Source organism: Mustela putorius, unplaced genomic scaffold, assembly GCF_011764305.1.
Source record: "Mustela putorius furo isolate JIRA1106 unplaced genomic scaffold, ASM1176430v1.1 tig00000430_pilon_pilon_pilon, whole genome shotgun sequence".
In the NCBI taxonomy this organism is placed as follows: domain Eukaryota; kingdom Metazoa; phylum Chordata; class Mammalia; order Carnivora; family Mustelidae; genus Mustela; species Mustela putorius.
Window position 1 is genome coordinate 3681805 of NW_025421377.1, and position 22895 is coordinate 3704699.

General features: G+C 34.7%; 1 protein-coding gene across 6 annotated transcripts in view; it reads right to left on the reverse strand.

Moving 5' to 3' along the window:
- Window positions 1-22895, reverse strand: part of NFXL1 (nuclear transcription factor, X-box binding like 1) — a 75594-nt gene that overhangs the window by 40776 nt on the left and 11923 nt on the right. For all 6 annotated transcript variants that reach the window (XR_006606704.1, XM_045079707.1, XM_045079711.1 and 3 more), the window contains exons 4-14: window positions 19067-19176; window positions 16507-16637; window positions 12799-12977; window positions 12361-12522; window positions 12153-12253; window positions 11399-11513; window positions 10106-10230; window positions 9300-9422; window positions 5606-5696; window positions 460-580; window positions 69-228 (exon numbers count right to left, since the gene is read on the reverse strand). Coding sequence is in view for 5 of the 6 variants with exons in the window: in XM_045079707.1 (XP_044935642.1) it covers window positions 69-228; window positions 460-580; window positions 5606-5696; window positions 9300-9422; window positions 10106-10230; window positions 11399-11513; window positions 12153-12253; window positions 12361-12522; window positions 12799-12977; window positions 16507-16637; window positions 19067-19176 (1418 nt within the window). In the remaining variant the exon portion in view is untranslated. The remainder of the gene's footprint in view (window positions 1-68; window positions 229-459; window positions 581-5605; window positions 5697-9299; window positions 9423-10105; window positions 10231-11398; window positions 11514-12152; window positions 12254-12360; window positions 12523-12798; window positions 12978-16506; window positions 16638-19066; window positions 19177-22895) is intronic.

The window sequence follows — 22895 nt, forward strand, 5'->3', positions numbered from 1 at the left end:
TGACTAAGTAAAAATGAAGAAAGTATGACCCACAGCAATGCACTACCTCTTAAAATATAGTCCCTTACCCTGCCAGTTTGCTTTATTAATGCTTGATCATGACATGGAGCAGGACACAAGTGACCACATTTCTCCAAAACTTTTTGGCAAGGTTGATGACACGGAGGACAAGCGCCAAAGTGACAGCGATGTTTTTCTTGACTTGTATGATGGCAAGTTGGTGGTCGACTAAATCATAAAATACAATTTTTTAAATTACTTTTGATCATTGAACAATTATATCTAAAGTACAATTATCTATTTATGTTATCTTTTGTTTCCACACAGAACAAGAATACTGTAGATATTAGTATTTTAGAACATTAAAGCAGAATTTAAAGTACTAAGAATATTTAAAATCAATATGAACTTAAATTTGTAAGACACCAAATATAAGTCTATGCAGAACCTCATACTAACCTGCATTGCTCTTTGCACTTGGGTGGTCTTGTGGTGCGCTCCCGGCCACAGGGCACGGTCACCTTTGTATTGCCACAATTGCACTTCACGTCTACAGTTTCCGGGCAGGGATAACAACTGCCTAAAAAAAAGGTCTGAAACTTAAAAAGAAATGTCCTTAACTATTTGAATGATAATCAACAACAGAATCAATGAGTTTAGTATTCACACAACTGGATACTCTACAATGAGAATAAAGAAACTACAAGGTGAATGAACCTCGCACACGAAACACTGAGTGAAGGAAGCCAAACACAAAGAGTGTACAGTATATGAGTCCACTTACATACAACAAATGGGAAAAACTATACTGTTTGAAATCAGGATGATGGTTACGAAGGATACAAGGAGGGTGCTGGATATACTAGTAATGTTCTGTTTAATCACCAGAGTTTTGGTTAGCCAGTTATGTTCAGGTTGTAAAAATTCACCAAGCTATACACTTATTATTATTTGCATTCTTTTCTATATCTACACTGATAATTCAATTAAAAAGTTATAGAATTTTCTTATTCTAAATAACAAATTTAACACATTAATCATTTAATCATCACTACACAAGCAAAACAGATTTATGTCTTAGAAAAACCTAACATCAATAATCTTCTTGGCTCATTTTCATGCATACTTCTACTTAAGTACATTATTTTAAATTCCCTAATAAGAGTAATTTCTCTCATCAGGGTAATAACAAGAAAGTCAACTTACTATTACTTATGCTTTGTGAAGGACTAATTCTAAACTCTCATTTTAGGTTATAATTCCAAGTATTTCTCTTCTACATATTTCAAAACGAAAAGTTATTTGGGTTTCAGTTTTTTACCTTTTGTTACAGACTGGAAGGAATACACAAAAACAAAATAAAGAAATTTTTTTTAACAGGCTATAAAATTCTCCCAAAGCTCTGACATCATCTTCAGGTCTTTAGTCCCACTCCAGTGTTCTCATTAAATAAGGTTCCCCGCAGAAATGAAATAGCAAGAAGGGAATAAAATTCTTCAACTAAGAAGCAAGGATCGTAAAAGACTGCTGCCTATGTGTCAGAACCAAGCAAAACACTGAAGAGCAGTTAACCTGATAAGAAACAGACTAATGATGAAAAGTACCCTGGTTAAAGCCTCTTATAAAAGTTCCTAAAAGGACCAGAAGGATTTTTATTCAAATAGTGAACAAAGAATAAGGAAATGAGAGTATAAAGCAACACAGGGAAAAAAAATATATATGTATTGTACAAGTCATCAAATTTATACTTCAGTGTTTTGATAAGTAAGGTACAACCCAGTGAAGTCTTTTCTTGATGGTAATGCAAGCCAAGTTATCCACATGATCAAATTTTATCTTTCCAGAAGAGTGACCAGGTGTCATATTTTCAGACAGTTAATAATGACCTTTTAGTATGAAGCATATCATTTTCCATACTTAACAATAATTTTCATTCACCTTCAGCAATTCAAAGAGGAACTTATCAAACATAACACCTCTCTGCCACTCTAAGCTAAAGCATCACTTTTCCTTTGTTGAAAACTAAATCTTAAGAAAAATAAGGGATAATTTCTTTAAAGTCTTCCTACTGACCAACAGAATTACACACCCTGACAGATAAAGTAGCTTCAAAGACAGTTTTAAAATGAAAAAGCGGCATTCAGAATGCAACTCCAGTGACCAGTGGGTCGACTGCCAAAATGGGCACTCCTCCAGTAATTCTAGAACCGTTAACACAGATGACCTTGAACTTAAAGAAGTGTAAGTCAAACTTCCACATGTTCACAGTGCAAACATGCAGTTCGCATCCTCTTCCTATGAGTTACAGTGTAACCCTGATCATGAAGGTGTCTCCAATGATGGAAAACAGTATGAGGTAATGGTTCTATGTATCCTATGGAACTGTGGATCAGATGGTAAAAGCTGCACAACACATCTTCTACATGCCTTCCATTAAGGTAAATTTTGTTAGGGGCTAATAAGCTCCTTTAAAAAAAAAAAAAAAAAAGAACCTGGATCTGATCAAATATTCCACTAATAATTTATAGGAAATATAGGAGAAGATGTCAAATAATACCACAGAGACGTAATCTGTAAAATGCAGACCCTGTGCCTAAATAAAACAACCTCATTTCTTAAATAAGAGACAAGGAAAAAAGAAAAGGAGACAGAGGAAGAAATGTATAATTTGTAGACTTTAGAGACATCAACCAATTGCAGTATGTCAATCTTACCAGGTTTTTGAGTCATACAAACTAAATTTAAAGATGAAGATATTTATGACACAAGATATTTGAACAGCAGATATTTGCTGATATTAAGAAATATTTTAACTATTTTTTAGGTTAAGAATCCACCTTTTAGAAATGAACACTGAAGGATCTGAGGGATTTGCTTCAAAACAATACAAGAGTGCAATGTGCTTTGACACTCCTCTACTAAGTATGACGTGTGCTCTACCCTTTTGGCAGGTATTCTGTGGCAGGTTAAGGACGTTCCCTTCAATTTCTAATTAAGTTTTCATCAAATATGAATGTTGAATTTCATCAACTTGTTTATAGACATTCACTAAAATAGTTTCACTTTTCCTTTAGACTATTAATGTGGTGAATCACATCATTAGATTTACTAAAGTTAAAATAATCATACATTATTGGAATAAACCTTACTTGACTAAGAAAGATTAAGGTTTTAAACAGCTAATACTATCATATTGGATAGCTGGATCTGAGTAACAGAAACCTTAAATTTTTTACAAACATATTTATGAGTTAGACTAGCCTATAATTTTCTCTTTCCTTTCAGATAACAAGTTGGGACATGTTCCTTTTTTACATTTACTCTCAAGTAGATTATGGAGAGACTGAACTTAACACACACATACACACACACACACACACACACACATCTTAAATGCTAAAAATCATGTGTAAAAATCAACTAGGCCTGGTGTTTCCTTGGTGAGAGAATTCTAAACTACTGGATCCAATTTCTTTAATGGTAAATACAACTAGTTAGGTTTTCTAATTAAAGTCAAGGCCAGTGTTTTAACAACAGTCAGCAAGGTCCTAAACGTATTTTTTTTCCAGCAATCCTTTATCCCACCATCTCTTTGCCCTCATCTCCTGTCATCTGTCCCCCTGAGCACTTACATCATTCAGTCCTCTTTGTAAATTCTTTCGAATGCTCCTGTCTCTAGGCCTTTGCAATTTTTGCTTTCTTGCCCAAAACACCATCCCGCCCCCTTCCACATGGCTTGTAATCCTTACTTTTTTTGGATTCCTCTCAAATGTCTTCTTTCTAGAGTCCTCTCCTGATCACACCAGAGTTCCTTTCTATTACTGTCACTACCTAATATTCCATATTACTTTGATTACTTATTTATACTCTAGCTGAAGGGAAGTAAAAAAATAAGTTCCAAAAGAGCAGGCACTTTGTCAAAACTGTTCATTTATACATTTGCAATGCCTGATACTTAGTAGACACTCAAAGATACTTTTTAATTGAATTAATGACTAAATTTAGAATGTTAATAAAATCTAATGAATCAATGATATAATATGATTTTAAAAAAATAAAATTCTTAAAAAAAATAAAAAAATAAAATAAAATTCTTTCACAATTTAAAGATACCAACAAATCAGAGAACACACACAGGAAAAAGTCTATGGGATTAATTCAATCTGCCACTTTTCCTAACAGGGAGGCAATGTAATGGGATGGAAAGATCATTCAAGTTTGAGTTCACATCTGACCCTGCACCTAGTTCTATGACCTTTGGCCAATAGTCTCTTTGCCTGCCTCCTTACTGTACAAAGTAACAGTAGCACAATATACTTTTTGAACTTTTGAGAAGATTAAGAGATTAAGGGAGGCATCTGGCATCCACCTAATCCCAAAGGAAGCTAACAAAAACAGTACAGTTTGCGCTAGGTCATAAACCTGCTATCTAAGCTGCAGAATCCAGACTTCAATCAGGACCTCTGACACTAAAGTCCGTGCCTCCTCCACTGTTCTATACAATCAATATTCCTTTTCATATCAACCTACTCCAAATGGGTAAAGTTAACTCAGTTTTCTTTCTTTTTTTTTTTAATTTGTTTAAAATTTATTTATTTGAGAGAGAGAGCACAGGAGAGCAAGCAAGCAGGAGCAGAGCAAGGGCAGAGGGAGAAGCAGGCTCTCTGCTGAGGAAGGAGCTGCGGACTCAGGAGGCTCCAGCCCAGGACCTTGAAATCATGACCTCACCTGAAGGCACACGGTTAACCGACTGAGCCACCCATGTGTCCTGTTAACTCAGTTTTCAATGTCTAATAACTTCAGCAACCCTGAGAGGAGGTCTAAAAGGTCTCATATGCATAGAGTAGTTTTACAGATGCCATGAGTCAAGGTGTATAGAAACAAACTGAATGCAGAAGCACACATGTGAATTTTGCCTATTCTCCATTAAGCTTGAGATTAAAGACAATTGCAGAAATGTAAAACAATACCATTCTTCTCACTACATTTATTCAGAAAATAGTTATTTTTCACAAAAACTGTTACTGTATTAAGATGTAATGAGTTCATTATTGCTATTTTTAAATAAAACCATAAACATTATTACACTGTATTTTAACTTCAAATACAATAAATACCAATAGATAAAACCAGCATTTACAAAAAGTCATTGGTTATAAAAAGAATGTAAGAGAATCTTAAGACCAAAAAGGCTAAGAACCACTGGCTTAGGATACATCCAATCCCTTACTAGACTTAATTCCATATAAATGTCTAAAACTCAAAATAACACTAAAAAACCTAAGAACATATTAATTAACATAAAAATTGTGTGAGGGAGGTTAGGAAGAAGTAAGGAAACAACATGGTGTCATAAAAAGAACAAAACGTTTATATTTAGAAGGCCTGGGTTCAAATCTTAGCTACAGTGCTTTACTAGGTATTTCTCAGAGAAAGTCATGGAAGTATCTTTAGCTTCAATCTCCTTGCCCATAAAATGGGGATACGGGTGACTGCCCTACCTTCTCAAGGTTGTTAAGAATCAGAAAATGAATGTAAAAACTTTACCAGTTATAAAGTACTGTATAAAAACAAACATTAAATTACAGCTATTGTTAAATTTTACCTCTGTGGCAGACAGATGGACATTTATGGTTTCTACATCCTAAAGTCCGTCCACAGTTTTGATCACAAGGTGGACAGTTTCCAGGGCAACACTGAAGGGAAAGCAATATATAAAGAACAGTCATTTGAAAACCACACATAATATGAATGTCATCACTAGTTATTCTCAGAATTCATGAAAAGCAAAAGATACTTCTTTTCACCATAAGAATAAAAGTATTCAAGAAGATTAACATTATTCTAAGTAGACAGACTGTACTAAGAACTTACAAATTTAAATAGACCACGAACTAATTTAATGAAATCAAGCTAATTTTCCTTGCCCTTTAATTACTCTGGAACTTAAAACAGTCCCATTAGATAATTTCATTCCTACGTATCTATGCAGAGATTGCCAATATTAACAAAAGGAATGGATTTGGTCAAATCCCATAGTCAATTCAGGCAAACAATTAAGTCTATCTTTTAAATTATTTAATGAAAATAAACCAATCTATGATTCAGTGTATAGATTAGTTTGGTTTTCAAATTAGTTTATTTTCAAATTAGTTTATTAAATTAAATTAATATTAATTAAATTAAATTAAATCAAATTAGTTTATTTTCAAACCATGGCATCAAAGACTGACTAAAAGAGAGAAACAGAAAGGCTAATTGCTTCTAACTTTATCTTCTCACCTCCCTGTCTTCTAATCCATTTGGGCAGACCTCCCCCAATTTCATTCATGAACACACAGCAACTGCTTAAAGCCCATCTTGCCATCCTAACTCCTTCCATGACCTCTCAGATATCCAAATGTTGAGGAAAAAATACAGACTACAACTGTCTTAAAGAAACATAGGATTGTAACCTACTTAAGAACAAGTTTCAAAGTATAAAAAATAGCTTAAAACAGAATACACACTATTGAAAAGCAACTAAAAGTCAAAATAGTTCATTCAATTAGGCTAATAGTTACCAAGTAATACTATGTACCTATCACTCTGCCAGTAACAATGGGAGGAAAGAATCTATGTGGTCCATGACTTGAATAAGCCTTTCAACATACTTCTGGATTTTGACCATGATGGAGTAATAATGATCAGATTTACTCTGTTTTAAACAACCAGAATATCAGAAAAAATATATGAAGCAACAGTTTTTAGACATTAGACATTGAGGCAGCACAGGACAACAATCTCTAAGAGAAACAAACAAGGTTAGTTCTATGATAGTACTTGCTTAGACTCAGGTTTCCAGGCTATAGCACAAGGAAGATCACAAGCAGAGTCTGGTGGTCTCACCAAGTTGAGCAGACAAAATTCATAATTCAGGGAGGTCAGTGTAGCTAGAATTTCTGGAGAAGTGGTAGCAGTACAGAGAAAGTTGTGGAGAAGTCAGGGAAGGACCCCTTGAGTCCTCTGCTGAGTACTGGTCTTTATATGATTAACAGTATACATGTAAATACATGTACATTTTGAATTCAATATATTGAATACATGTAAGTAGTATACATGTATAATACCCAAATCTGAGAAAGAACCACTGGAAGAAGTTACAACCATTTCTAAGAAATTATACAAGGCTAGGAATAATTTGTGTTCCCTATGGACACAGGGGAACAATCTCCTAATACACAGGCTTTAAGTAATTAGAAGAATTATTGCCTCAGTAATGACACCAAATTAGCCCTGGATAAAAGGGTGGCCTCATTCTGCCTAATAAATTCAAGCCTCAAAAGAACCAAATGATTTCTAAATAACTTGACTTAAACCCAGAATGAAGCTTAAAAATATTTAAAGGAATACAAACAAATCCCCAGCAGCCAAAAATTTAAAGTTCATAATGTCTGGAAATGAATAAAAAATTACCAATCAGGAAAATATCATCCAAAAGGAGAAGAAAAACCAATCAACAGCAAGAGACCCAAAAATGATAGATGACAGAATCAGTAGGCAAAGACATTAACATGAACATGATAAAAGTATAGCTCATCAATACATTCAAGAAGATAGAGGAAAGCATGAGCCTGCTAAGGACAAACATGGGAGACATAAAAAAGGCTCAACTCCCAATTCTCAGAGATATAAAAATTACTACATTCTGAGATGAAAAGACACAGGAAGGGATAAACATCAAATTAGATAATGTAGAAGAAAATTAGTGAACTGAAGACAAAGCTACATATAGGCTAAAATTAAATTTTAGAAATTAAAAGGACTAAATAATAAATGGTGCATCAGTGGGCTGTAGGGCTTCAAGCAACATGACACACAACATCATTGGAGTCTCAGAAGGTGATGCATGGGGGAAAAATATTTGAAGAAACAAAGAATGAAAATTTCACAAATTTGATAAAAACTAAAAACAGATCAGAGAAACTCAACAGAAACCAAGCTAAAGAAACAAGAAGAAAGCTACACAGGAGCACCACAAATAAACTGCTGAAAACCAACAGTATAGGGAAAAATCTCTAAAAGTAGCCAAAGAAAAAAGAGGCATTATATACAGTACAGAGGAACAAAGATAACCATCCCAAGCAGGCTAAAGATAATGGAACATCTTTAAAGTATGGGCAAAATGTTGTCAAACTAGAATTCTACTACAGAAATATTTGTCACAATGGCTAAAGACAGTTCATTAAAGTTGAAAGACGTCATGACCAGCATTACAAAAAATATTAAAAGAAGTCCTTCCAAAAGAAAGAAAAAACAGAAACCCAAATGTCTGTAAAAGGATAACAGGCACTAAAAACAGTGAATTCCATGATAAATATATATGAGTACTTTTCTTACTTTTTCAAATTCTTTAAAAGATATCTATTAAAAGCAGAAGTAATTGAATGTATTTGGGGTTTATAAAATACATGGATATAAAATGTGTAAGAATCCAATAAAAGAGTTGAAATGAATCACTGAAAACCAATCCTTGCTCAAAGAGAAAACACAAAAGAGGGAAAAGGGACAAACAACAGATGGGCAAATAGAAAATAAATAGCAAAATGACAGATTTCAATCCTACCATATTAAAGATCACATTAAATTTAAATGACTACACCCAAATTAAATGACAAAGATTGTCAACATTTGAGTGGAAGATACTATAAAATAGTATCTAAATGTGGTCTCTAAGAAGTCCACTATAAATATGAGTTAAGAGTAAAAGAACAGAAAAAGATATCCATGTTAACATTAAACAAAACAGTATCACCATATTTTAATAGATTTAAGAACAAAAAAACCTTACCAGAAATCGAGGTATAATTCATAATGATAAATGGAACTCACAAAAACTACAAATTTACAGATTCAATAAAATACTCCAGTCCAACTTATATGGAACCAAGTGTCTATAAATAAGATTTGAACACTAGGAAGGTAAGCCTCTACCACCAAATGAACTCTAACACTCTACCACTCTCTCACGCCCTACCACCACCATGATGTTTTAAAATCCATGGAAAATAAACAGCCCAAGAACCAAGTTAAAACGTCTATGCCCAGGACCAAAAAGAGACCCTGTCGTTTGAAAACCTTAGTAAAGATTTCCCACTAACATAAACAAGATTAATCTAGAATATTTACTAGTATTCCATATGGAAAACAAAGAACATGCTTTAACATCTGAAGAACAAATCATGATGGCGCTTACCACAGGCTCAAAAAGTACAAATTCAAGACAATTTAAATCAGTTTCCCAGGCTTACTCCACATACCTTTCTCCTACACTGATGCTTCTGACAGTCCCGCATCTTAACACACTTAGTCTCACAAATATAAGGCTTATGACATGGCATTCGTTTTGTATGTTTCCCACAGCGACAATGCTTTTCTACTTCCTGGAAGAATCAAATGAATGCTATTAAAACTAACTTCTGTTGGCATTTTTCCTCCATTTTGCAATCTCTGTAATTAGTGAAGAATAAAGAAGGAAAGTTTAAAATGTCTTTCGTATAAAAAGCTTGACCAAAAATAAAGCCAATTTCCTAAGACATTTGTTTGTATCTTACTTTACAAAGACTTCATGGAATTTCTATTATTAAATTTAGTAAAATTGGATATTAAATAGCAAAACAATAACACACATTAAAATAACATCTAGTTACGCCATACCATCTGCACATCTTATTTCAGTAAAACAAAAGAACTGGATTATTTAGTAGCATGGTCAAAACCAAAATGACATATATAACTTCAACATCTCACTTCTAAGCATTTATTTCTTTCCATCATCACTAAGCTGAATTATCATTGCTTTGAATATCTTCTGAAAAGACAGATAAAACTAGATTATAAAAATGACAACATTTCAACTTTTATCAAGCAAAACTAAAGGCTAATTTTTAGATTTGATTGTTGGCATACTCTCCTGCTTCTCTATCATAAATATTAGGTCAACAAAGCTCATACAGATCGTCATATAGATGCTTATAAAAGTAATGGAAAAGAATTATAGCATAATCCTATTTGACATACTATGATAGGTGGTTTTTAAAATTAATTATTACAGGAGAGGACTAACTTGTCTGCATGTTTCACAAGGACCTCGGTGACAACGCTGTGAACATCTATGGATTCCACATTCAAGTACTTTGTCACAACTATCTCCACAAGTTGGTACATCTTCTGTACACGGCAAAGAAAACTCTAAAAGCAGACAAAGAGTCAAAGTTAATAAGATACATTACTTTAAAGCATTAAAAACATGCCATGTTCTTTTCACTCCCTAAATAGCCCTTTCAGACTGTGAATATATGCATCTACATAATTATTGGAAGAGTTACATTTAATGAAAGTAATCCCTAACAAAAAAGTCTGTTTTTAAAAAAGAATTTGACACCTAACAAGTTACCATCCTCAAGACACATATGTTTATGAGCTAACTACTTCAGAAATACTTACCTAAATAAAAGAGTAAGACCACATATACCTCTAGGAAATATTCTACAATAAATGGAATTATAAAAAGAAAATTTTCTCTTAACAACCTCACAGGATTAGAAAAAAAAAAAATGATGTAGACTTCAGAACATTATGAAACTGACCTTTAACATACACATATTAAGACAAGTGCTGGCAATAATCTTATAAATACGTGTGCTAGAATTGGTACAGAGTTAAAAGAAGTACACCCAAACTGCAATGTTCTGTGCCTTATCTCAAGGCAGCGAAATTAAATTCACCCATAACCTAATATAATAATGATGACAGTTTATGATTATGAGGTTTCCTTTATTGCCAGACACTATACCAAATACTTTATGCACATTTTATCATTTAATTCTCGCTCATTTCATTCTCTTTACCTTATAAAGAAAATATTATTACTGCATTTAACTTGAAAAAACTATAGTTCATGAAGATGGAATCTGAACCAGTATATGCTTGACTCCCAAGTGTGAGTTCTTAACCCATTAAGCCATACTGTCCTTTCAGCAAACATTTAAAAAAAAACAAAAACAAAAACAAAAAAAAACTACAAACTAAAACTGATGAGTACAGCCAGAATGGGGCTTGACTTAACCAGAGGCATGCATGCCTTATGTAAAAAGCTCTTCTCAACATGTATCTTCATCCACAAGACATATTTATTTTACTGGCTGGCACTCTTAGCATCCTAACTACTTTCCTTCTCCTGCAGCCTTCTGAAGAAATAAATGTTACCTTCCTGGGGAAAAAAAAATCTAATATAAAATTGACATTTTTATTGAAATTACATTATGAACTTCCACAGAAATCTAATTTAATTAGGGATGTACTCTAAGTGAACATGAGAAATAATCATTTCCCACTAAAGGTTTAAAAAAAGTCTTACTTGACTTCTGACATGGACAGAACCTTTTCCCAGACCGAGGACATTCTCCACAAGCACCAACATGGCAAATCTGCTCACATGTATGATTACCACATGGCAATGTTTTTCCACATACCTAAAATAAAATGCAATAAGCACATAAAATTTCAAAGTCAACAAAAAGTCTTTTGTGCATGACCTAATCCATTTTTCAATCACAGGCCACTTCTTTATGTTCTTCACAATATGCGCTATATTTTATATAGGTACCACACACACACACACACACACACACATGCATGCATACAAACATATACACACATATTTCCTATGTGCCAAAGAGTGTGTTTTTAAAATAAAGGGGAAAAAGTACATATAGCTTCATATGACCATCTACCAAAGATTTCTAAATGATACTAAAACCCTGTCAATTCTAGGACAATCTACAAAACCCTACTTCCTCAACTGGATTAACTCAGGAAGGAAGTGGTGTTAGTTGAAGAGAAAGGAATGACAAGGAAGGAGAGATATAGCAAGAAGCAGAGTACATAGGTATTGAATCTGAAAGTCAACAAATAGCTATTCATTTGAAAAGAAAAAATGTCCTCCAATAATTAAAGTTACATTAAATTGGAAAATAGTTTCCTAAAACATGAATATAATTCATTTGGTTTGCTCTTCTTCCATTTATCCAGCTAAACCCAATTAGCATCTCAAATTGTTTACGCTTTCTGCATTCTTTAACACCCACCCCTCCAAAAGCCTATGCACTCACTTGATCACAGTGCCACAGTGGACTCGCACAGCTCCTTTCAGCTACTTGTTTCCCACAGACACACTTCTGTCTACTAACTCTCGGACAGGGCGGACAATTTCCTAAAATTGCAATGATACATTAGCACAGAAACATTACAAAACTAAGAAAGACTGCTTTGATTTTTACTTAAAAAGTTGTGAACACCCAACAGGTAGGACATTTTTACCTGCATGACAAGGATTTTCACACTTATGCTGTCCACAAAGCAACTTCCGCCCACATGGCAGCTGACAGGCCCATTCCTTAGCACTGCACCTACGAGGTATAGGTTTTGCTTTTTTACAGAAACAAGTAGTTGTGACCATCTTGGGACAAGGAGGGCAGGGACCTAGAATCCAATGAAAGGGGAAGAAAAAACCTCATGAATCAAAATTTCAAACTTTCAATTCCTACACGTATCAGTAATTTGTAAAGCTTTCTTTACTGACACTTTAAAACACTGAGCTTTATAAAATTGGTGCGGAGTTATAATATCTTCTATTATCTTTTTCTAATACCTTCTTACGTAAACTTGAGATCTGAATTAAACTTTGACAATTTTTTTTCTGCCTCAACATAAGAAATAACCACCCACAAATAGTTATAAATATAATATTTAACTCACCTGGATGACAGAGGAGTAAACACTTATGGCCACAAGGAGGTTTAAATTCTCTCTCACATACTTGGCCACATGAATGAGGCACAAGCCACGGATCTAGAGGTGGGTCTTCTACTTTTCCACAATAGCAGTAGTACCTACTAGGTGTGTCAGATCGTTTGTATTCGAACCTACATTTTGGACTACAAAAAAGAAGGAAATTACTGAAATTAATTTCATTTTTAAAAGTGACAAGAGAAACAGGACTATGAACATACTTAGGAGTAGAGTATACTCAATTAACTCTATAAATGTACCCTCTGCTCCATCTTTAAACAAATAAGAAACAAGATTTTACAAAAATCAATTTCAACCATCTAGAGTAGCTCTGTCCAATATAATATAAGATGAAGGAATCATTCTATATCTACCATGTCCAGACAAGTAGCCCTTAGCCACATATGACTAGTGAGCACTTAAAACGTGGCTAATATATACAAGTGAGGAAGAAACAGAATTCACCACAATTTTTCAAAATTTAAATAACCACATGTGGTTAGTTCCTACTGTATTAAACATAGTTAGAATGAAACTACAAAAAGAAAGCAACACTAGCTTTCTACTAAGCAAATGAACTTTATTCTTGAGGTCATCATTCCAATTTTTATAAAGCTCAATATTTTAAAAGCTTGTTGGGTCACCTGCAAATAAGTAAAATATACTAGCAACAGCAAACAGAAGACAGAAACCAGATTATAGGTAGGCAATACAGCAGCAAGAAACATGACTACAATTTAGAATTGAAGGGGAAAATAAAGAATTTCTCAACATCTAATACAAAATAGATATATAACAAATGTGCTTAAATCAAAGAAAAGATAAAATATTATTTCATTTTCTCTGCTACAGCAGAAAGATTTTTTTACCTGGCACGATTAAAATAAAACTTTCAGTCCTATCAAATTCACTTGTAGACCATGGATCTCTTCATTCTAAAAAGATGTTCTAATCCCTACTACTCCCCAGACAAACGAATATAGCTAGTGTAATATACGGGAAAAAGTCTCACGTAATCACTTTCGTTTGTATCATTTATATATTTTCATTATCCTGTAACCACATCCTTTTTTTTTTTAAAGATTTTATTTATTTGAGAGAAAGACAGAGAGAGTGAGAGAAAACATGAGCGGGGTGAGGTAAGAGGAAGAAGCAGACTCCCTGCTCGACAGGGAGTGTGATGCGGGGCTCGGTCCCGCAACTCCGGGATCATGAGCTGAGCTGAAGGCAAATACTTAACCAAATGAGCCACCCAGGCACCTCTAAGACCATGTTCCGTTTCCAAATAAACGCCATATAAATATTCAAAACAACCAAAGATACTTCTTTTTGTAATCAAACAATTTTTTTAATAATCAAAAATCAAAAACAAAATACCATGTCTCATCTAGAATAAATAACTAAATTATTTTGTTGGAAGTTATAAGGGAAAAATGTCTACATTCCTCTAAGCTAAAGTGGAAGGGGATATAGACTTTAAATACGCCTAGATATGGATGGCTAAAAAGCAACTCACAACACCTTAATACTGCCTATTGACAGTGAGGCTAAATTGTTCTAGGAGACTGAGAGAGAGGCTAAGGGCATTATGTGTAAAATGTGTTTTATTTAAAGTAATGGCATGCAATAAGAAAATGTAATTATGTCAATGTCATAAATAAGCAAGCAGTATCTTAGCAGAAACATTTCAGCATTTTAAATGTTTGAATTCTACTGAACAACTAACTTAAAACTACTAATATTTGTATCAAGTTCTAGTTCCATCTTGATGAGGATTAAACAAATCCAGAACAGTCACTAATTTTCTTAAAAAATATAAAACATAGCTGATTCAATTTTTTGTTTTTCAGATTTAAGAGTAGTTCATTCCCCTTTTAACTGGTACTTTCTAGCAATGTGGCAAAATGACCACTTAAAACAGAATGAGGTGAGCAAGGGTGATAAAAAGTATGCATAAGGGGCACCTGGGTGGTTCAGTGGGCTAAAGCCTCTGCCTTCGGCTCAGGTCATGATCCCAGCGTCCTGGGATCGAGCCCTGCATCGGACTCTCTGCTCAGCAAGGAGCCTGCTTCCCCCTCTCTCTCTGCCTGCCTCTCTGCCTACTGTGATCTCTGTCAAATAAATAAATAAAATCTTTAAAAAAAAAAAAGTATGCGTAAGGTTTAGATCTCTAAAATTGAGTCTGAATAGCTAGTTTAATTTTGTACCTATTGAACACTGAAATGCTCCCATAAATAAAAAAATATACAGTAGCAAAAAAATACAGTCTCTAAAATTTTAAACCGTTTCACAGAAGCTAATATCCAATGCAAACAAAACAATAGTATCTATAAAAATAGTATTATAAAAGACAACTCAGAAGAACTGAAAAGCACTGAATTTAAAAGCCAGAAATCCTAGGTTTCAAATCCTGCCTTCACCACTTCAGAGTAAGAGAAGCCTGAACATATCGTTTTGCTTCATCAATTTCAATAACCCATTAACATGGGAATAAAAACCCTCACAGAATTCTAAGAATTATTTTTCAAAGAAACTATTATGTCTAAAATGTTTTTGAAAAACTACACTACCACAGGGGAGCCTGAGTGGCTCAGACAGTTAAGCCTGGAGCCTACTTAAAAAAACAAAAAACATGGGACGCCTGGGTGGCTCAGTTGGTTGAGCAGCTGCCTTCGGCTCAGGTCATGATCCCAGCGTCCTGGGATCGAGTCCCACATCGGGCTCCTTGCTCCGCAGGGAGCCTGCTTCTCCCTCTGACTCTGCCTTCCACTCTGTCTGCCTGTGCTCGATCTCGCTCGCTTTCTCTCTGATGAATAAATAAATAAAATCTTAAAAAAAAAAAAAAAAAAAAAAAAAACAACCAAAACCACTACACCACCAAAATTTTACAAATGTGTCAGTATTTGTAGTAAAAAGGGGAGGTTTGATACAGATCCAGGCTTTCTGAGGTCTGAATCTTATACAATATAGGGGCCTCTGTTAAAAATACAAAATTAGTTACAAAAGTGAATATTTATATGAACACAGAACCCCTGAAGTATATTCTTCATTACCTTGACAGTCAATCTACCCTCCGAGCTGCCAGTATGGATAAATTTTTTATTATCTTTATTTAGCAGAGATAAAAATTTTCCACTCCCCAACTCTTTCTAGAAATATAACAGGAGTTCACAATCAAATATTCACCCAAAGTAAGCCATACTAATGAAATTAATGTGGAAAAACTAGTAAGACTGACTAATATACACCTGCAGTTTGAGAGATTTCAAAGATAAAATTGGGAAGCCTATAATCAAAATACATTAGATGGCAGACTTGTACCAAGTGATACTAACTAATGTATACCAACAGTAACTCCAGAAAAGAAGTACCAGAATTACAAAGGATTCTAGTCCTAAAGAATTTTAAAGAAATGGAAGTTCCTAAAGAAAGATAATTAAGGAAGTGTTTGGCAGAAGAAAAAGTAAAGACTGAATGATTTATTGGTTTTTGAAAGGAACAAGTAGTTATACAAATTGGAAAAAACAGAAGCCATGACCAAAGTACTATAACTCCACAAACCAAATTAACTGAAGACCCAACATGGATCCTGAAACTGCCAATAAGGTAACTCAGGACCTACAATTTCCTTTTATTTTACAACTTACTATTCCAACTAAATTAGCAGAAAGTTACCATGGCCAAGGATAGTCTCTCTTTCCAAAATCGTCATCCGTCAAAGAAGATACCAGAAATTGGCTATCTTTAGCCCACTTCTGGATACAGGGCATGTGAAATATACAGAAACATCCTGAACAGCTCCAAACCTAAGAAAAAGGTATCAGAAATTAACATGTATGCAATGATTTTCTTCGATAACCCTACACTACTTTAAAGCGAGTGACACACTATTTTGAAGAGCTATGCAAGGACTAAAGAAAAAAATTTTTCCTTCCAGTCTAATAGAAGAACTGCTCTCCATAAAAATTTCAGTTTAGAACACTTTAAATAAAAATATTAATTACCTAGAATCATTTAGCTAGAAATCACTAACTACTAACATTCTGGATGACCTCCAAATGTTTTGGTATATATTTCATACTTGTTAAAAATAAGGTCATGCTGTATAAATTGATATGTAACTTTATAGTCTTTTAATATACTATAAGCACTTACCATTATTAAATATGTTCATACATGGTATTTATAGCTGTATATCATATAGATTTATATATCATAATTTAACCAATTTCTCACCGGACATTTAGGTTATTTCTAATGATAAATAATTCTACAGAGGAATCTTGAAATATATTATGTACATATCTGTATATAGCCCTTTCGTTATATAAAATCTATTAGTCTAGCACTTAGTGCTAAACCAAAAATTAAATGAGCAAAAAGGTTAGGAATATATATATTTTTAAACTTAATAATAGTAAATTAATTTTTAAAGCCTGACAGCATTCAATGACAAAAATCAGTTCTCCTTTCATTACAACATTTCACAACTACTCAATAAAATCACACATATAGCATAATGCATAAGCTGGCAGAAGCATTAAAAAAAAGAAGGCAATTTCCCAGTTGAGTTACCCCAAAGCAGTGCCTGAGAAAAGAACTGGGATGCAACAATGAGGGGATAAGGTAGGGAAGAGGAAATACCAATAAATGGTATATTGTTGAGCTGATTATTGCTAAGGGCCAAAGTTCAATCCTGTTATGGACCTGCTGAAGAACCATGTAAAACACATCTCAAACTATCCCAGCTCCAACCCCTACTGGAGAGAAGGGTGGGACACTCATCTGCCAATTAATTCCATGTGGAAGAAAGGGGACATTAACGCTCTTGTGTTTGTGCACGATTCCTGTGTACTACCTAAGAAATCCCAAGGAGAAAAGATTAAGGTTAAAAAATAAATAAATCATGGCCACAGTCACCAAACTGTGGAAAGAACCGAGACGCCCTTCAATGGCCGAATGGATAAGGAAGATGTGGTCCATATACACTATGGAGTGTTATGCCTCCATCAGAAAGGATGAATACCCAACTTTTGCATCAACATGGATGGGACTGGAAGGTATTATGCTGAGTGAAATAAGTCAAGCAGAGAGAGTCAGTTATCATATGGTTTCACTTACTTGTGGAACATAAGAAATAACATGGAGGACATGTGGAGATGGAGAGGAGAAGGGAGTTGGGGGAAATTGGAGGGGGAGAAGAATCATGAGAAACTATGGACTCTGAAAAACAATCTGAGGGTTTTGAAGGGGCGGGCGGTGGGAGGTGTGGTGAGCCTGGTGGTGGGTATTATGGAGGGGATGTATTGCATGCAACACTGGGTGTGGTGCATGAACAATGAATTCTGGTACACTGAAAAGAAATTAAATCAATCAATCAATCAATCAATCAATCTACACACACAGCAAATGTTTAAGGTGGGACTATAAGCACATGCAGAGTGACTATTCATCCACTAGCAGAAATCAGAGTAAGCCAACCAGATGTGACTCTAGACACCAAAGGCCCATGCATCCACATCTACCCTATCCAATCTATGTAAAATTTCTGATTCACTCTACATGACACAACCAACTCAATTTGTTCGGCCTGATTTTGTCTAGGCAATGCTGCTACAATAGATTATTCTGAGTCTAAACACTGAGTCTACCATATTGTCATTATTTCTCCTTAATTGTGTCTTTAATGCCCTTTTAAATTTACATATGAATAACTTCACATTAGACCATAGCACCTCCAAATACATGACTTATATCTGAATCCATCTCTCCCCAGTGACCCCAGCTATTTTCTGGAGTGTCTTCAACACAAGAAACACCAGAGAAGCTCACTAATAAACTATTAAGTATCATGACTAGGTTCTATTTCCTTCAAGGCAGGGACCATATTTCCCTTTTTTAAAACCTGCTGAAAGTAGTGAAATTTAGTCCATTTCAACATTTCAGTATTTGTGGGAATCCCTAAAGTGCAGATGCGGTGCTTTATCAAATTAACACGTGCATTAAAACTGAAGATATTTGCTTCACTTACATTAACAGTGCTAAAAAGATTGGCTGCTCATTTAGAGGTAATTTTTTTCAAATTACAGATTTATAAAATGACTATTCATAAATAAAATTCTCAAATGAAGTGCTTTTGAACAAAAATAAAAGAATAATAAATGGCGAAATATAATAAATGCAAAATAAGATATTTTGGGGAGATGCATTAATATAGATAAAGGGAAGAACTTACTGCTTGGTTTCTCTTCACTGAAGCAATACAAATTAAGCATGTCATAGCCCCTGCTTGGAAAGCTTCGTGTACATACTGTCTTGTTCGCTCTAATTCACGCATATCTCCATCTTGAAATTTAAAAAATCGAAAACTCATGTTAAGCAACATCTGAAAATAACACAGACTCAATAAATAGCACCCCAGTGAGAATTGTAGCCATTATCAATTATTCGATATACAGCTGAAAAATGAGAAGTTTAAAAAAAAAAGCAACTAATGAGCTGCCAAGAGGTCACAAAGTCCATGCATTAGATCAAATGTCCTTAATTCAAAAACAGTACTTCAGCCCTCTCTGAGAACATACTTGCTTTTATTGCTGTACAGTCCTTAACCACTTTGGTGGAGGACAGAGACGTGGGCAAGAGCAGCAGGATGTCAAGTTACAAGAGAAAGCATACCTACAAGCAAAGTGAAAGAACTTGCAAAGTCTAAGCTCAGCAGAGCCCTTTAGCATAAGTATAATAAATGTGTGTTGATACATTGCACATTCCTTTTTTTTTTTTTTTTTAAAAGATTTTATTTATTTATTTGACAGAGAGAAATCACAAGTAGATGGAGAGGCAGGCAGAGAGAGAGAGAGGGAAGCAGGCTCTCTGCTGAGCAGAGAGCCCGATGCGGGACTCGATCCCAGGACTCTGAGATCATGACCTGAGCCGAAGGCAGCGGCCCAACCCACTGAGCCACCCAGGCGCCCCGTCCTTTTTTTTTTTTTTTTGGCTTTTTTTCAGTAACATATAATGTATTATTTGTTTCAGGGCTACAGGACTGTGAAATCATCAGTCTTAGACAATTCACAGCACTCACCATAGCATATACCCTCCCTGATGTACTAACCCAGCCATCCTATCCCACCCCCACACACCCCCAGCAACCCTCAGTTTGTTTCCTGAGATTAAGAATCTCTTATGGTTTTGTCTCCCTCCCCAGCACCATCTTGTTTCATTTTTCCCTTCCTGCCCCTCAAAACCTCCCACCCTGCCTCTCAAATTCCTCATATCAGAGAGATATGATAACTGCCTTTCTCTGACTGACTTATTTCACTTAGCATAATACCCTCTAGTTCCATCCACGTCATTGTAAATGGCAAGATTTCAGGGTTTTTAATGGCTGCATAGTATTCCACTGTATATATATACCCCATATTCTTTAACCATTCATCTGCTGATGGACATCTAGGTTCTTTCCATAGTTAGGCTATTATAGACATTGCTGCTATAAACATTTGGGTGCATGTGTCCCCTTAAATCACATTTGTATCTTTAGGGTAAATACCCAATAGTGCAATTGCTGGGCTGTAGGGTATCTCTGTTTTCAACTTTTTGAGGAACCTCTATACTGTTTTCAGGAATGGCTGCACCAGCTTGCATTCCCACCAACAGTGTAGGAGGGTTTCTCTTTCTCCACATCCTTGCCAACATCTGTCATTTCCTGACTTGTTAATTTTAGCCATTCTGACTGGTGTCAGGTGGTATCTCACTGTGGTTTTGATTTGTATTTCCTTGATGCCGAGTGATGTTGACCACTTTTTCATATGTCTATTGGCCATCTGGATGTCTTCTTTGCAGAAATGCCTGTTCATGTCTTCTGCCCATTTCTTGATTGATTAGATTCTTTGTTCTTTGGGTGTTGAGTTTGATAAGTTCTTTACAGATTTTGGATATTAGCCCTTTATCCGATATGTCATTTGCAAATATCTTCTCCCATTCTGTGAGTTGTCTTTTGGTTTTGTTGACTGTTTCCTTTGCTGTGCAAAAGCTTTTGATCTTGATGAAGTCTGAATAGCTCATTTTTTGCCCTTGTTTCCCTTGCCTTTGGCAATGTTTCTAGGAAGAACTTATTCAACATAGTACTAGAAGTTCTAGCCTCAGTAATCAGACAACAAAAAGAAATAAAAGACATTCAAATCGGCAAAAAAGAAGTCAAACTCTCACTCTTTGCAGATGATATGATACTTTATGTGGAAAACCCAAAAGACTCCACTCCAAAACTGCTAGAACTCATACAGGAATTCAGTAAATTGTTAGGTTATAAAATCAATGCACAGAAATCAGCTGCATTTCTATACACTAACAAGACAGAAGAAAGAGAAATTAAGGAGTTGATCCCATTTCCAGCTGCACCCCAAATCGTAAGATACCTAGCAATAAACCTAACCAAAGAGGCAAAGAACCTGTACTCAGAAAACTGTAACGTACACATGAAAGAAATTGAAAAAGACACAAAGACATCGGAAACATTCCATGCTCATGGATTGGAAGAGCAAATATTGTGAAAATGTCTATGCTACCTAGAGCAATCTACACATTTAATGCAATCCCTATCAAAATACCATCAACTTTTTTCAAAGAAATGGAGGAAATAATCTTAAAATTTATATCGAACCAGAAAGACCCCGAATAGCCAGAGTAATGTTGAAAAAAGTTGGCAGCATCACAATTCTGGGCTTCAGGCTCTATTACAAAGCTGTAATCATCAAAACTATAGGTACTGGCACAAAAACAGACACACAGATCAACAGAACAGAACAGAGAGCCCAGAAATGGACCTTCAACTCTAGGGTCAATTAATCTTTGACAAAGCAGGAAAGAATGTTCAGTGGAAAAAAGACAGTCTCTTCAAAAAATGGTGCTGGGAAAATTGGACAGCCACATGCAGATGAATGAAACTGGACCATTTCTTTACACCATACACAAAAATAGACTCAAAATGGATGAAAGACCTCAATGGATGAGACAGGAATCCATCAAAATCCTAGAGGAGAAAACAGGATACACAGCATATTCTTACTGAAAACTCATTGGATGAAATGATCCTGAGGTCGTTATATTATAATCAACTTGTTTCATTAAATTGTGTTCATTATTTCCACTTAAAAAAATAGCTAGAACTTCTTAGAAAATATCACTAAACTATAATTTTCTGTAAGCAATTACTGAGCATTTATTTGGTAGGCACTGTAGGTTTTTGTATTTCAGTGGGATGAAATGAGCTATTTTCATCTTCATTTTACAGAGAAAATGAGAAAACTGAGGGACGAACAATTAAGTAACTTCAGTCAGACTGCAAAGTGAGCTCTCTTAACCACTACATTATGTTGTAGCAAAAGTTACTAGCAGAAGATTGAAGAAATAACAGGTGACAGCAAAATGAAAGCCTGAAAACCACCCAAAAGCATATGACACCAAAAAGGCAATAATCTGAGTCACTTTAGTGTAAGAGAAATAAACCTACGTGTCTTTAGTATAATAAAGATTCCTCAGTAGAGGAACTGAGTCTCCAACAAAAGTAGACTAACAGCATAAGCTATCACGGCAATAAAATGGTTCAAATTAAAATCTGAGTCACAAGAAAAAAGTTAAATAAATATGACATTTGGCTAATTCTCTACTTTCTAAAATCATCTAAGTAAACAAGCACTTAGAAAAACTTTCTCTACCATGATATAAACATAAATATAATTCAGGATATTAAAAATATATATAAAATCACTTCCCAAACTATAAAGTATTATAAAATTATTGAAGACTATTGCTTTATTTTAAAAAGTCCCTGAAGTTTAAAGAGTATCCTTAAAAGCAGACTTAAGAATCCTATTGTGTGTTTACTTTGCTCTTCAACATTGTGGGCTTTAACAAATGCATGGCTGACCTTTAAACAACCATGCAGTCACAAATCTGAATATTACTTTTGACCCCTTACAACTTAACTACTAGTTAGTAGCCTACTGTTGACCGGAAGTCTAAGAGCATGAAACAATATATATTTGTATGCGATAAGTATTACATGT